Source organism: Cryptomeria japonica, chromosome 6 (assembly GCF_030272615.1).
Source record: "Cryptomeria japonica chromosome 6, Sugi_1.0, whole genome shotgun sequence".
Taxonomy (NCBI): domain Eukaryota; kingdom Viridiplantae; phylum Streptophyta; class Pinopsida; order Cupressales; family Cupressaceae; genus Cryptomeria; species Cryptomeria japonica.
This window is the reverse complement of record NC_081410.1, coordinates 206,804,624-206,819,706: the sequence shown is the minus strand read 5'-3', so window position 1 is coordinate 206,819,706 and position 15,083 is coordinate 206,804,624. Positions and strand designations below refer to the sequence as shown.

At 39.1% G+C, this 15,083-nt stretch overlaps 1 protein-coding gene across 5 annotated transcripts in view; it reads right to left on the bottom strand.

Annotated features, from left to right (window-relative positions):
• LOC131069836 (1,4-alpha-glucan-branching enzyme 3, chloroplastic/amyloplastic) overlaps window positions 1-15,083 on the bottom strand; it is a 296,891-nt gene that overhangs the window by 40,605 nt on the left and 241,203 nt on the right. For 3 of the 5 annotated variants that reach the window (XM_058005412.2, XM_058005413.2, XM_058005411.2), the window contains one exon: window positions 11,276-11,380. In XM_058005412.2, coding sequence (XP_057861395.2) covers window positions 11,276-11,380 — 105 coding nt within the window. The remainder of the gene's footprint in view (window positions 1-11,275; window positions 11,381-15,083) is intronic. The other 2 variants (XR_009112229.2, XR_009112228.2) reach the window with 1 other exon arrangement.

Sequence of the window (15,083 nt, the reverse complement as noted above, 5' to 3'; positions counted from 1 at the left end):
CCAATGCAATCTAATCTACTGGTTTGTATGCAGGTGAGGTAGCAATATGAATCGTGCGATTCCTTTGCTCATCTTGGGTAATCCTGGAGTAAGTCTTTGGCCTTTTCCTGCATTTGGATTTTATTTCTCCTATTTGAGAGAAGATATCCTCTAGGTTAATTGGTGGCTTGACAGCTGCTTTCTGCTGTGCGCGAGCTATTAACCAATCTAGAGGGATGGTTTGTTCAGATGTAATTGCTAGATTCCCACTCTGTTCTTTGGAGGCCTCAGCTGACTCACTGCTTATCCGTAACTGATCGGGCTTAGGAGGAATGGGTGCAGTATCCAATCCTTTACTCACGACTGATTTCTCCCCCACCTCATTGAGCAACTGCTGGGTATCCTCTAGTAATGGCTGCTCTTCAGTTTTGTTGGGTTCTTGAGTTCCATCTTCTTTCTGTTCTCCCTCAACCGTGGTGTCATCTTTGTTGCCGCCTTCCTGCTGCAACTCATGCCTGCTCTCTTGCATGAGCTCTTGCTTACCAATCCCTTGATCAGGTGCAATCTCTCCTTCCTCGACCTGATTCTTAGGTCCATCCAAACCAATGATCCTCACCTGTGTTTCTTGCTCATTTTGTATTTGAGGATTATTTGCCTCCGATGCAACAAGATCATATTGTGAAGGTGGAGTGGGTATGTAATCAAGTTCAACCACATCATCCTTTGAACTGGGGTCCTTGGATGAGGAAGTAACCTCTGGCCTCCTGATTGGGATCTTTTCTCTTTTCGTCCTTTTCGACATCCGAGTCCCTCTGGCTCTTGCTTTCTTTCTCTTCTTTTTAGGTTTCTCAACCTCTTCCTTTGGTGTGCTTGAGGTTCCTTTGTCCTCTGAAGATTGGGAATCAAGACTACCCATCAAATTGTATGTGAATTGGGTTCCTTCATGGGTCAGCCTCTCTATTTGTTGGGATAGCTAGCTATCTATGATGGGGTCTTGAGTCCAATCAATGGCTGGTGGGAGGTCCTTGACTGCTTCAAATTCCCAAACTTGCAAGCAATTTCCATAGTTTGTTACTTGATCTGGGACCTAGCGGTACTCATAAAGCCGCATTTGCTGAACACTCAACCTTGAATATTCCTACCGATGGACCTCAAAGTCATCTGAACAATTGCCCCAATAGTCCTCAATCGATACCTTGGTACTGTAATGCTTGTCGTAGGCCTTTTTTCCCAATTGCTCATGGTCAAAGAATTTCCTAGGGAAATGCCCCTATAAGCAATAGGATGCCAATTCAGCAAATGACTCTTCAGCTTGCACCAAATTCTTAAAGTGTACATCAAGATTACCTAGAATCATGGGGAAGGTGAATCCCGACTGCTTTTTGTCTTTGAGTAAGCTGCCTGCTGGGTGTGCCTGCCTTGCTACCTCCATGAGGATTAATTTATTTGATGGATAACGTGGAAGCCGGTATGGTGTTCCCTCAAAGCCTACTATTCTGATGTAGGTGAATCTGGGAAACTGGATGAACCATGCACTGTATTTCCGGATCAGGGTGGTAGCCTGCTTTGACTGCCTTATATGCAATCCTTCTTGCATTAATCTAACTAGGCGCATTGTAAAAGCGTCATTAACACGCTCGTACCGACAAATTGCATATGAGATGTTATTCTTTTCTCTTTGGGCAATCTCATAGTAATGCAACTGAGGGTAGCAGTCGTATACTTTCACCTGATTCGGCCCGTTCCCAATCTCACCTTTCTTAATTAATCCCGACAGCGACTAGTGTCGAGCAAACATGTAGATCAAGTAGGAAGTCATGGCAAAATACTTTTTCTCTTCAAGCTCAACCAGCTGTGTATGAATATTGTCACTGATGATCTGAGCCCAATCGAACTTAGACTTCCCAGCAAAGACTTGCTCAGTGAAGTAGAACATCCATTTCTCAAAGAGATTGGATTGAGGAAGTGTCATGTCCCCTTTCTAGAGTGGACATCGGAGACGGAGGAGTTGGCCTATCATTGGAGTCTCGTAGGCTAGCAGAGGTTGATTGGGACTCATTCAGTGCATATAGTGATTGGATTTTGGCTTTACAGGCAGTTTGGAGCCAGTTTGGAGCAGTTCCTAGATTTTAGGGGGTATCCCTAAATTTTAGGAGGTCGTAACAGTTGCCAGTCGTGAGGTTATTCATGACCTTTTAGATGGTTTCAGTTTCAAAGAGATTGGGCTTGTTTCCTAAATTTTAGGAACATCCCTAGATTTTAGGGATGAGACTACCAGTGAATCCTTGATTTCCGACTTCAGTCACAGACAGGTGACAGGATGATTTTAGGGTTTGTAATGTCAGTTGGGCATTTTGTGGCTATTTGGGTTATATTTTTAATATTTCCTAAGTTAGCGTTTAATAATTAAATAAGGCTAAGTTGTTAGCCATTTTGGAGTAATAAGGGGATTTTTGGTCTCATCTGGATGCGCATCCTATTGTGTGATAGCTCGTTGGAAAGATCTTGAAATTCTTTAAATCTTTCTCTTTGGTCTCAGGGCAATTCAGTGAGCGGATTTCTGTCTATGGGGAAAAAGGTCATTTTCTAGTAACATGACCACTTTAAAATAAGAAATTATAACATTTCCACTAGACCACGCCACTTGGAGACAATTAGGGTTCGATTTGCAATTGAGAGGGGTTATAAGGGGATAGGAGCTTCATTCTATGAGGATCTTTTACACATTTTACATCTTGGATTTGAGATTTGGCTCTGGAAGAGCTTTTCAGCATCTGGGACGCCAACCCCAATGCCTTGCCTGTTTGGGACGTAGCCCCCAATACAGTGGTTTGGATTTGTTTGCAGCTATTAGCATCTTGGAGATTGTACGGCATTCTTTCTGGAGGTTCAGCAATTCTGACAGAGTTCAGCGTGGGGTTTGGGGTTTCTAACCAGTTGGGTGTACTTGGCAGCCGTACGGCTGTACCTGGCAGCCACTTTCCTTCCCACGTGCAGCACTTGGAGGGCTGGAATCTTGCCACAACTTCATTCCTAGTTATGTTACTCTTTCAGCATCCAGGTTGGAATTATTCCTGATTGTAATCTTCCTGAAATTATTGGAAATCTTCATCTGGTCAAATATTTGATTTTATATTCAGAAATCTGCCTTGAATCGAATTTGTTTTGGCTGTATATGAACTTCATTTTCAGTACTTTGTTCATGTACTTGTACTTCATTATTTACTTGTTGAAAAATCATCAAAATACAAAAAGAATTCAACCCTTCTGCAACTTCTGTCTATTTCTGAAAGAAAATATTAATAAGCAGGAAAAATCAATTTAAATAAATAAAAATTACAGCAGATTGGTAAAAGAGATCCATCAGGGATCTTTCAGTGGTATCAGAGCTTTGATCTTGCCAGCCTGTTGGGTGAAGATCAAGAGTTCTAATTCAGATTTGAGTTTAGTTTGGTTGAAAATCAAATTGGACATCATGACAGGGTTGTTTAGAAATAAACAAGCAGGAAAAGAATTTGAACAAACACCTTCAAGGAGTTCCAGACAGTCTAAGGGTACAACTCCTTCAACAAGTACAAGGAGAAGGTCTCCTGCCAAGACATTCAATGATATAGTTATGAACAACTATGATAAGTATTGCTCTCTTCCTAAAAAGATACGTGACCACCTTTCCTTCACACAATTCATGGGTGTACCAGTTGAAGATGACTTGATGTTTTCAAGTCCACGTCATCAACCAAGAACAAAACAAGAGTCAATTGAGAGCAAGGGAAGCAAAGGAAGAGGAGCAGATATGATGTTTACCAGTGAGATTGGTAGGAAACTATTTGAAGATTTTGAGAAACATGTAGATCCAATTGGTGCCTCTTTGGTTGGTTACAATGCTGTCCCATCATTTTTGGTGGAAGATGTGAAGGAAGAGTTTGTAACTTCAAGCAATACACAAGACATTCATGAGAGGTTTGATGAGTTTTCAGATTGCCCAAAGACTGATTTTGAATCAGCAATTGATGAAGAACATGAGGTTGAAATGGACAGCGTAAGTTTGGATTCATTTGTCACACTACTTCCTCTTCTCAATTGGGAAGACCATGAGGAAAGTCGAAATTTAATGGTGTGTAGTGAATCCAAAGATTTGTCACCACAGTATGATCATAATTCTGAAGTCCATAACAGCAGTGACATAACTTATCTCCCTCAAGATATGACAGCCTTTGGTCATGAAGAGAATAGAGATTTGCATTCTACATTTGCGGGTGCTTATGGTACAAGCATGGGTTATGCTGATGCAAATAATACAACTCACCATAAGTCTGATTTTGTGTACTTTGGGGCAGCTGATATAAAACATTGCCAAAAGTTGAACGAAGATTGGTTACATAGAGCTGCCCAAGCAAAAACGCTTGCTGCCCAAGCAAGACACCACCTCCAAAGAGTCAAAGAGCGTCACAATCGGTTAGATGATGCAAGGATACAAAGAGAATCATCCATTAGATCTTTATTTCTTCCAAGGGAAGAAAAGGACAGCGAAGATATATTGAATGGAAATAGAAATCAGTTTGATTTTCTGAGTTTGATCAGCAATTTTCCTTCATCTAATGAGTCAAATTTGAAACCTTGCATTGAGAACATTCAAGTTGGGAAGACTAGGTGTGAAGTTTATGAGTTGTTAGGTGGCATTCATAGTGGACCAGCCACTGAAGGTTTATCCATGTTGCAGAACAAAAACATCTACTATTCATTTGTGGACTTGTCACCTCTTTCATATGATAGGGCAGCGATGTACTTATTAATTGGTGACTCAGTTTTCTTAGATGTGATAGTGGGCTATGAAGATCAGCGTGTAAGAGACTATATTTGGTGCATGGCTAAACAATATATTTATTTGGCATCCTCCAATGAAGACATACTAACTTGTGGAGAAATTGGGCAAGTTGCAGCCGCTGATCAAAGGTTTTGGAGAGGTTTCCATCACACTTTGCTTGTTGGAAATTGTCTTATTGATGGGTCCATTTCAACATTGAAGATTGGTGGTATTTATGGTTTCACAGTGGCTATAGAGAGACACGGTATCGACGATGCCTCTTACTATCATTGTCTCTTCATGACAGATGGATGTGGATTTAGTTTTATTTGGGATCCAGGTGTTGATTCATTTGATACAGCGTCTTATAGGGATTATAGTATGTTGCTCCAGATATTAAGATTATATGGCACTTATATCAGAGGAGAGCAGCAGGAGCAGTTTATGTCCTACAGGTGGTTTGTGTGGGATCATGGTATAGACATGTGTAGTACCTTCCTTTCGTGGATCCTACATGGGTTGCTTCACTTCAGATGTATAGATGTAGTCGTGGGTGTACAATGGTTGTTGACACTTGGACGGTATGTTCGGAATATCACGAGGATGGAGCTGGAGTTTACCCACTATCCATCTCAGTTTATCGAGCAGAGTGGGACGACAGTTGATCCACAGGTTGATTGTCATCAGATAGCTGGCGTGGATGAGTTATGTGATGTTACTCCTAGTGAGTACTTTGAGCCAGTTGATGTGGCAATTTCACCTGATTCTCTAGACAGGGTGATTGTTTCATTGCTAGTTGGTGATTACATATTTTTAGATGCCAGCTTGGACAGTGATGATTTTAGTCAGTATTATATATTGTCTAGTGAGTTGGCATTAGATCTTCCGGCACATCAGCAGCAGTGTGTGGCAATTGTGTGTCACTTGTGTCAGATGGGGTCAGATCACAGAGGGTCTTCCATGGATTGGCATTCATTGGATATTATGACGGATGTTATGCATGTTGGTGATCACAGACACACTAGTGGTCTTGGCATTTATGGATATTTGATCTATGGAGATGATATAGTTTTCCATTGCTCACTTGAGGTATTCAGCGGGAGCTATGCTTCGCTCTGGGACCCAGACAGTGTTGATTTGACAGCACAGGTGCTTCAGCATTTTGAGGAGCCATTCCAAACCGGGGCATTGCATGTTGTTTATATCAGAGATGAGCAGCAGTTACATGCAATGATTTGTTTACATCTTATTTGGGATGGTGGAGGATTGGTGTTTCAGTTGCTTGTGGGCAAGCAACTCCGAGAGGGGAGGCTTGTCATGTCCCCTTTCTAGAGTGGACATCGGAGACGGAGGAGTTGGCCTATCATTGGAGTCTCGTAGGCTAGCAGAGGTTGATTGGGACTCATTCAGTGCATATAGTGATTGGATTTTGGCTTTACAGGCAGTTTGGAGCCAGTTTGGAGCAGTTCCTAGATTTTAGGGGGTATCCCTAAATTTTAGGAGGTCGTAACAGTTGCCAGTCGTGAGGTTATTCATGACCTTTTAGATGGTTTCAGTTTCAAAGAGATTGGGCTTGTTTCCTAAATTTTAGGAACATCCCTAGATTTTAGGGATGAGACTACCAGTGAATCCTTGATTTCCGACTTCAGTCACAGACAGGTGACAGGATGATTTTAGGGTTTGTAATGTCAGTTGGGCATTTTGTGGCTATTTGGGTTATATTTTTAATATTTCCTAAGTTAGCGTTTAATAATTAAATAAGGCTAAGTTGTTAGCCATTTTGGAGTAATAAGGGGATTTTTGGTCTCATCTGGATGCGCATCCTATTGTGTGATAGCTCGTTGGAAAGATCTTGAAATTCTTTAAATCTTTCTCTTTGGTCTCAGGGCAATTCAGTGAGCGGATTTCTGTCTATGGGGAAAAAGGTCATTTTCTAGTAACATGACCACTTTAAAATAAGAAATTATAACATTTCCACTAGACCACGCCACTTGGAGACAATTAGGGTTCGATTTGCAATTGAGAGGGGTTATAAGGGGATAGGAGCTTCATTCTATGAGGATCTTTTACACATTTTACATCTTGGATTTGAGATTTGGCTCTGGAAGAGCTTTTCAGCATCTGGGACGCCAACCCCAATGCCTTGCCTGTTTGGGACGTAGCCCCCAATACAGTGGTTTGGATTTGTTTGCAGCTATTAGCATCTTGGAGATTGTACGGCATTCTTTCTGGAGGTTCAGCAATTCTGACAGAGTTCAGCGTGGGGTTTGGGGTTTCTAACCAGTTGGGTGTACTTGGCAGCCGTACGGCTGTACCTGGCAGCCACTTTCCTTCCCACGTGCAACACTTGGAGGGCTGGAATCTTGCCACAACTTCATTCCTAGTTATGTTACTCTTTCAGCATCCAGGTTGGAATTATTCCTGATTGTAATCTTCCTGAAATTATTGGAAATCTTCATCTGGTCAAATATTTGATTTTATATTCAGAAATCTGCCTTGAATCGAATTTGTTTTGGCTGTATATGAACTTCATTTTCAGTACTTTGTTCATGTACTTGTACTTCATTATTTACTTGTTGAAAAATCATCAAAATACAAAAAGAATTCAACCCTTCTGCAACTTCTGTCTATTTCTGAAAGAAAATATTAATAAGCAGGAAAAATCAATTTAAATAAATAAAAATTACAGTAGATTGGTAGAAGAGATCCATCAGGGATCTTTCAGGAAGTCCTATGACCCGGCTGAGTAAGGTAACCATATCACCATACTCATTGTGAAAATCGCTTCCGAGGGTTTTTTTACTGATTCTAGTGCTTGGTGGTCTTCTCTCACTGAACCATTCTTCGTTTATCAATGTTTTGCACTTAGCAGGATTCATGTCATAAACAACTAGAGCCTCATTGATAGTTGTGGCAATGGGATCATTAGGAAACGGGATATCAAATGCTTCCCCAAGAGCTTCAGGCGTGAAGTCAGCTAGTACCGTCCCTTTCAATACCACTAATCTGGTTTCAAGCTGATAATGTTTAGTAGCCTCAACCACTAATTCATAATTTTGCACGACTGGAGGGAAACCAGCTGCCTGAGCAATTCCACTCTCCATCATCTGTCTAAGCTTGCCATAGGCATTAGGAGAGTATGCTCCGTTCCTGAAATCTTGAATATCAATATGTCCTAGGTCCGTATCTCCTATGTTGTCCCACACACTCTGGACCTTTGACTCCTTGACTCCTCCCTGGTACCGGTACCTCATTTTTCGACCTTGCAGGGAATATCAGCTTTGGAAATCCGTGATGTTCTAGTTGCCTCAGGTGCTTTTGAGGACTCTGCCGTTGATTTAGGCATTTATCCTGCACAACCGGACATGAATTACAAGGCATGCCTTGATGCGAAAAAATAGCGGTTAGCAGTGCCAGAAGATGGCATTAGCACCAAAATCATTAAGCAGTCAAATAATTAGTACTTGAAAGCTTTTTAAAATAGGCTATTTAATCAATTCAAATTCTGCATGCTTTAAACGATCGGGATACTGAAAATTGGTCGGTCGGTTTGAGCAACTGGTTTAAACAAATTCAAAATGTTGCTCTTTATGCTACTGATTTGGAAAAAAGGTTTTAGTTTAAAAGTGCTTTATTTTCAAACTTGTTTTTTCCATTGGATATTAAATGGAGATTCAAACGTTTCAGGGGGGCTTGGAATGATACTCTAATGTTTTCAATCTTAGTCAAATTTTCAAAGTCTCCTTAAGTTTGAAATTTTAAGGCTGGAGGCCGAATTTGGTGAATAATGAACCCTTGGGTTAAATTTTAAAGTTTGTATAACTTACTTTGCATACAAAACTCCATTCAGAACATAGGTATCCATCATTATGAAAATTTTAAAACCTTTCAAGCATACCTAGCAACGTTGAAAATTACTTTGGGTGAAGGCCCTTCTACTTCTTGATGGAGGAAAATTTCAGCCTCTTGGAAGAAATGAGAACTACAATCCCTCCTTAGAGCACTTGGCTGTTTTTCGAAAAACAATGGAACACCTGATATAGAATCCCAGGACTCATTTATACACCCAATCTCGGCTTCCAGAAACAAAAATGAGAGAATCAACTCCTAACTCTAACGTCCCTTGCAAGATGCGATTCTAGAAGGGAATGAGCGAACTTTTGTCTTGCAATTTTAATAAAACTGCCGAATTTTGGTTTTATTCAACCCTCCCCTAATGAAGTTCGGCATTTTAGCAAAGGTAGGTGATTTGGACTTGGCTCTTTTGCTTTGACAAATTCGGGCTTTGGCATTCTGTTGCGCGATCTTCTTAGGCTTCAAATGACCTCTGATCAACTTCAGGCTAATGAAATGAATTGCGCAATTTAAACGCTCTCCTTTTGCCTTTTGTCTTTACTCTTTTGGCCAAAATGGAGACTTTGCGCACTTTTTATCTTTTGGCTGATTGGCTCTATTGCGAACTTGCACGATTTGGATGATTTCGGCTTAGAACATTATTTTGCGAATTTGGACTCCTAGATTTTCGACACAAAAGATGACTTTGTGAGCCCTAACGATTTTGAACTTACGTTTTTTCGGCTTACTGGAAGATTTTAAAAGTTTTGGAGATTGTCGCATGGGTAACTAAAATGTGCGACTTATACCTTGGTATCCTTTTCGGCCTGCAGAAACAATTTGTGAGTTTTAGTTGTTTTCGGCCCGAACGCGCATCTTGTGGGACTCTTAGCTTTGCCTTGTTTGTCATATTTCGGCCTTGTAAGCCGATCTTCAAGCTTTTGAATGCATTTTGGCTTGTGGAAGGAAGATGCGATGTTGCCTTTATCTCTATTTTTGGCCTATGGTGCCGATTTTCAAACTTAAGTTAATTTTCGAACTTATTGGTGACTTTGCGCAACTTTTTTAACTTGAACACCTTTTCGGCTTAAATGGGAATTTTGCGAGTTTTGTGTTTTTCGGGTTAAAGGACCCTTTTGCGTGATTTGGTTTCCTTGTGTTCATTTCGGCTTACAAGGTCCAAATGTGCGATTTTGGTTTTGAAAAAACAAGTTTGTATTAATTTTCGGCTTCTAAGCCCGAATTGCGCGATTTTCCTTATATTTCAGGCTAGTAGGCCGAATTTTTTGAAATTCTCCTTGCATTTCGGCTTCGGAGGCCTATTTGTGAACTTCTCCTCTCATTTCGGGCTCAGTAGCCGATCTTCAACTTATTTCGCATTTTTCGGTCTTTTTGCATGATTTGTAAACTCTTCCTTGCATTTCGAGCTAGATGGCTGATTTGCAAACTTACCTTTGAATTTTGACCCTTTAGGCCATTTTTAGAGCCTTTTATCGTTTGAGGTTTTGGTCCTTGAAACCAATTTACCAACCTTGTCTCACGTTTTAGTCTTTTAAGCCAAATTTGAATTCTTTGTCGTATTCTGACTTGAATTTCGGCCCTCTAGGCCGATTTGTAGCCTTAGAGATTTTTTTTGATTTTGCGTTTTGGCCTTTTGGCTCACGTTCTTGCATCTTGAAGCTGATTTTAAAAAACTTTATGCTCACTCACCCTACTCTCACTCTGCAATTCCGTCAAAAGGTACATTTTGTTTTGCCTAAGTTCGAAACTTCAGACTTTAAGCTTACTGATGAGTGACGTCGATTTGACAATACTAGGCTCTTCATTCATCTTCCCCTTTGCAAACGAAATTGTGATCAACCTCCAAGGCGAATTTCCTTCATCTCCTTAATGCCTCAAATTCCTAATTGTTGCATCTTCTCTACGAATTACCGGAACTCCCTACTCAGGACCTAAGCGAGGATGAGACGGAAAACCAAGAAAGGGGGGACCCTGTCGATGACGGGGAGTGTGTGCAAGGCACAACACATCCATTATGAAGGCTTTGAGTATACATGCATTAGCATTTAGTAGAGTGAAATACTTGTTTGATCAATATCATCTTGGTTGTAGAAATATAATGTTCAAGTTAACTACATTAAGTAGCAGACAATATCTTATACATAGAGTGGTTAACTGCCTAAACACAAGTACAGCAATGCCAAATAGTGTGCTACAGACAAGGGTGACCAAGCAAGATGATTAATAACCTAGAGCTTGAGTCTCCTCATGTTAACTTCATGTGACTCTTTTCCCTGGCTTGAAATAGGTTTTTGCAAGACGACTGCTCCTTGATGAGAATAATTTCATCAAAGCCAAAGACTTGCAGCTTCCTTCATTAGTTAAAAGGTTGAATGTCCATTATACATATTAAAATCAGTAAAAAATATAATGTGGTGTCATTGTTGTCAAGCATCAAAACACAAAATAAAAAAAAATTCACAAACCATTATACATTTTTTACAGAAAGTTCCTGTTTCCTCAAATATATTATGATTGGGAGAAAATACTTGCCATACTGTCATAATAATTTTCCCCATACTGGAATAATTTGGAAATAGTACACATCAAGAAAGAAAATTTTAACTTAACTCTCCTGGGTAGAGGAAAATGTCTAACCTGATACTCGCCAGCTTCTTCTACTCCAATTTCATAACCAGTATATGAGTCTGTGGGGTGGAAGTTGAACACAAAGAGAAGAGAACCACGTGTATATACTATGACCTGTTTCAGTTAAGAAAAAAATACTCATGAAATTTCTCCCTGAATGCAAACAGTTCAAGTAAAAAATGAAAGACTATTATGGAAATACTTACAAAAATTTAAGTGCATCAGTAAAGTAATAGTATGATAGTGAGATTGGCAACTTACACTCCAAAATAAAAAGCTCCATGATGCTAATTTGGACAGGAGTTGATCAAAGATTTCAATTATAATGCTTAATCCATTAAAAAGTTTAAAAAGAAGAATTATCCAAGAAACATATGTGTTCTTTGGTGATGCAATTATGGAATCATAGAAGCTCAGTGGTATATCCAGCCCTCGCTCATATAAATGAGCTTCACAAAAATTTAAACAATTGTGGTAGTAACGTTAGATCTTCTGAAATTATTTCAGGTGCCACTCCTGCAAGTTTAGGTGATCACTCTTCTGCTATAAAATCAGCAATTCAATAAGCTCTAGATCCCTTGACAATACCCATTTGAGAAAAGACAGATTTCCTTCAAGAACGAGTGGCTAAGAAGTCCTATTCTTTGTTTCACAGGATAACCATGCAGTCTCTTTATGGTGGACATGGGAACAAAAGCCATTTTCAAACTGCCTATAAATGTTGTTTGTAAGATATTGCTGACGGTGGACCTCTCCTTTTGTCTGAGAACATCTTTTCTCCTTGCTCAATGAAACCTGGTTAGATATTTCATTTGTTCTTGCTGGAGTTGATGACAAAGGAAATTGCAGACCAGAATTTATGTTGAGCACTGACTTTGGAGCTCAGAAGAGCTTTAGGCAGATGTTAATGCAATCATAACAAGGAAAAGGTTGGAGAACTATTGCTATAGTGATTTTGCAGACGAGAAATCCAAATTTCTTCCACTACATTAAAATATATAGCTAATATCAGTTCATGGGTACCTATCTCATCTATTGATTTGGTTTGCAGAGTAACTCAACCTGGTGAATGTGTACCTAGTGCTGCACAAGATCTAAATCTAAGTCTTAATTACCAGGACAAAAAACAACAGATCTGATTGTGATTTTGATTTCTGAACTTTGTGATTTGATATGTTGCACTTTGTTAGACTTTAAATCCTTCTCAGTTCATGATTTACAGCAACCCTTAAGTTACCAGAACAAAAACAAAAATTGCAGTTGAACTTTATTAGACTTCAGATCCTGCTTAGGTTGTGATGTAATTTGATACTCAGACAACATTTTTACGCTGTAATAAAATACTATATGTTGTTTCAGCCCAAAACTTAAGATATTCCTTCTAATAGATTCTACATGAATTTCTTGTTTTCTAGCCATAGAGGTAGCATCTTCATGAGTTTTATTACTGAACATCCTTATCTCTGTTCATGTTGATGACCACAAGCTCAAGATATAGATATTGAGTACTGTATCTTTTGGAGTCTAGCCTTTGACTCCAAAACTTAAAATTTCTTTGTAGATTCTTCCATTGTCATATCTCTTCAGACAATTTATGAGTAGGATACAGTATGACTCATTCTCAGTTTACTAATTCTTCATCCACTCCATGTCTACTAATTTGACCATCATATGGACAGCAACACTTGCCTTCTATTTATGCATATACAACTTGATTTGACTTGCTGGAGCTATGTTTCAAAACCTCATGTCTCTGGTTCAGCTTGTATCTCAAAGTTCGATGGTTTGTGCAAAGGACAACTCCTTGGGCAACAAATAGTGTCTCCATTTCCCCAAAGCTTGAACAATAACAAAGAAATCTTGGTCATACACAGTGTACTTCTACCTACCATCATTCAATACCTCATCAGAGAATACAATTGGTCTTCCCTCTGGGCTAAGAACTGCATCTACTGTGGTTTTGTTGGAACCACAGTCAACTTGAAAATCTTCCTGAAATTCATAGAACACCACTCTTGGTTGCAGCAACAGTTCAGTCGAACCCACCTTAAGTACATAGTGAGTTAGCAGCACACATATACCACTGAAGTTTCTAATGAACTTTTTATAGAAGCCTCTGTAACCCATGGAAAATTCCGATTTTTCTAACACACTGGGATACCGACCATCAACTATTACTCTTGCTTTCTCCGAGTCCATACTCAACCTATCTTGGGATATGACAAATCCCAAGTATGACAACTCTTCCTACATAAACCTATATTTCTTCAATTTCCTATGCAACTCCTTCAACTACACAAAAACCTATTGCAAGCGTGCAAGATGTTCTTCTCTTATCTAGCTAAACATCAATATATATATATATACATGGCCACAAACTTATCGAGGAACAATTTCAAGACTTCATTCATCAATCTCATGAACTTGCAATTGTGGAGAACAAACGTGCAACTTCATATGTGTAATGGGTAAACACAAGTTTGCACTGGTAATTGGACCTTTAAAACTCATTTTCAAATGTCTTTTGAGTGCATTTTAGACCAATTTCGGGTTCTGGATGGCTGGTTGCAAGTGAAGACTTTAAATGGGAAAAATGAATGAAGGTGTGAAATGAGTGGATGAAATGGTGGGAATAGGGATCTTGATATGTGGGAAATGATGGGAATGAATCTTGTGAACAAGGAAAAGATTTTGGGAAGATCATCTTGATGAAAATGGGAAGAACTTTCAACTTGTAATCAGGTTTTAAAAACTCGATTTTGAAAGGATGAGGTTTTTCCAACTTAGAGACTTGGAATTTCACCAAAAAATGGTTAAGGTTTTTCAACCAAAGGGGAGGATCAATTATTTTCATCTTACTTATGATCGGGTTTTTAAATCCCGAATAAAGAGGGAAAATGGGGAAAGACAATGCAACTTCACAAGTTGCCTTGCAAACTTGGAACAAAGGGGAAAATCTCTCACATATATACAAATTTACAACTTGACCAAGGAAAACCAAACAAAAGGAAAGAAACATATCTTGATCAATCAAAATGTCCTCCAAAATACAAGAAGCAATCCTTGAAATGGAAGATTGAAACTTTTAAATAGATACAAGGAGGAGATTCAAACCCTAGCCACGTTTTTCCAAAATACCATGTGCAGCACAAACAACTATCAAAATGGCATAATAAATGGTCAAATCTCCATCCAAACCCCACACCTAGGTGAAGGAAGCAAAAACGACTTAGGAAAGAATGGATTTGTGGCAAATTTCAAAGGAAAATAGTGGCATTTCTCAAACACGTTTTTGCTGTTAAAACACCATAAAACCAGCAACAATGTCTTCCAAATGGCATGAAGAGAGTTTCAAAATGCATGAAAATAGGCATGAAATCAAAATGCCTTCCTTCTCCTTGAATTTCTCCATAAAAATCATTGGAAATCTTCAACAAAATCCTCCAATATTGCTGGTCAGGTTTTTGGGAAAGAACAAGAAGTTTAAAATTGCAAAGAACACATGAAATCGGGTTTCTAAAACCCATTTGCAAGTTTAAAAATATTCACTTTTCATGCATAAAGGCAAAATCGGGTTTGTGAGAGCAAACAAGTAGTTTAAAATACTTGTAATAGGGAAATAAAACTCCCATTACAAGTTTTAAACAACTCAACAAAAAACTAGTAAAGGGAAAATAAATTCCTTTCACAAGTCATAAAAACAACTTTTAATAGGGAAATAAAATCCCTATTACAACTTAAAGTGACTTTATAAAACTTGTAATGGAGGAGAAAAACCCCTACCATAACTTAAAATCACTTAAGAGGAACTTTTTAA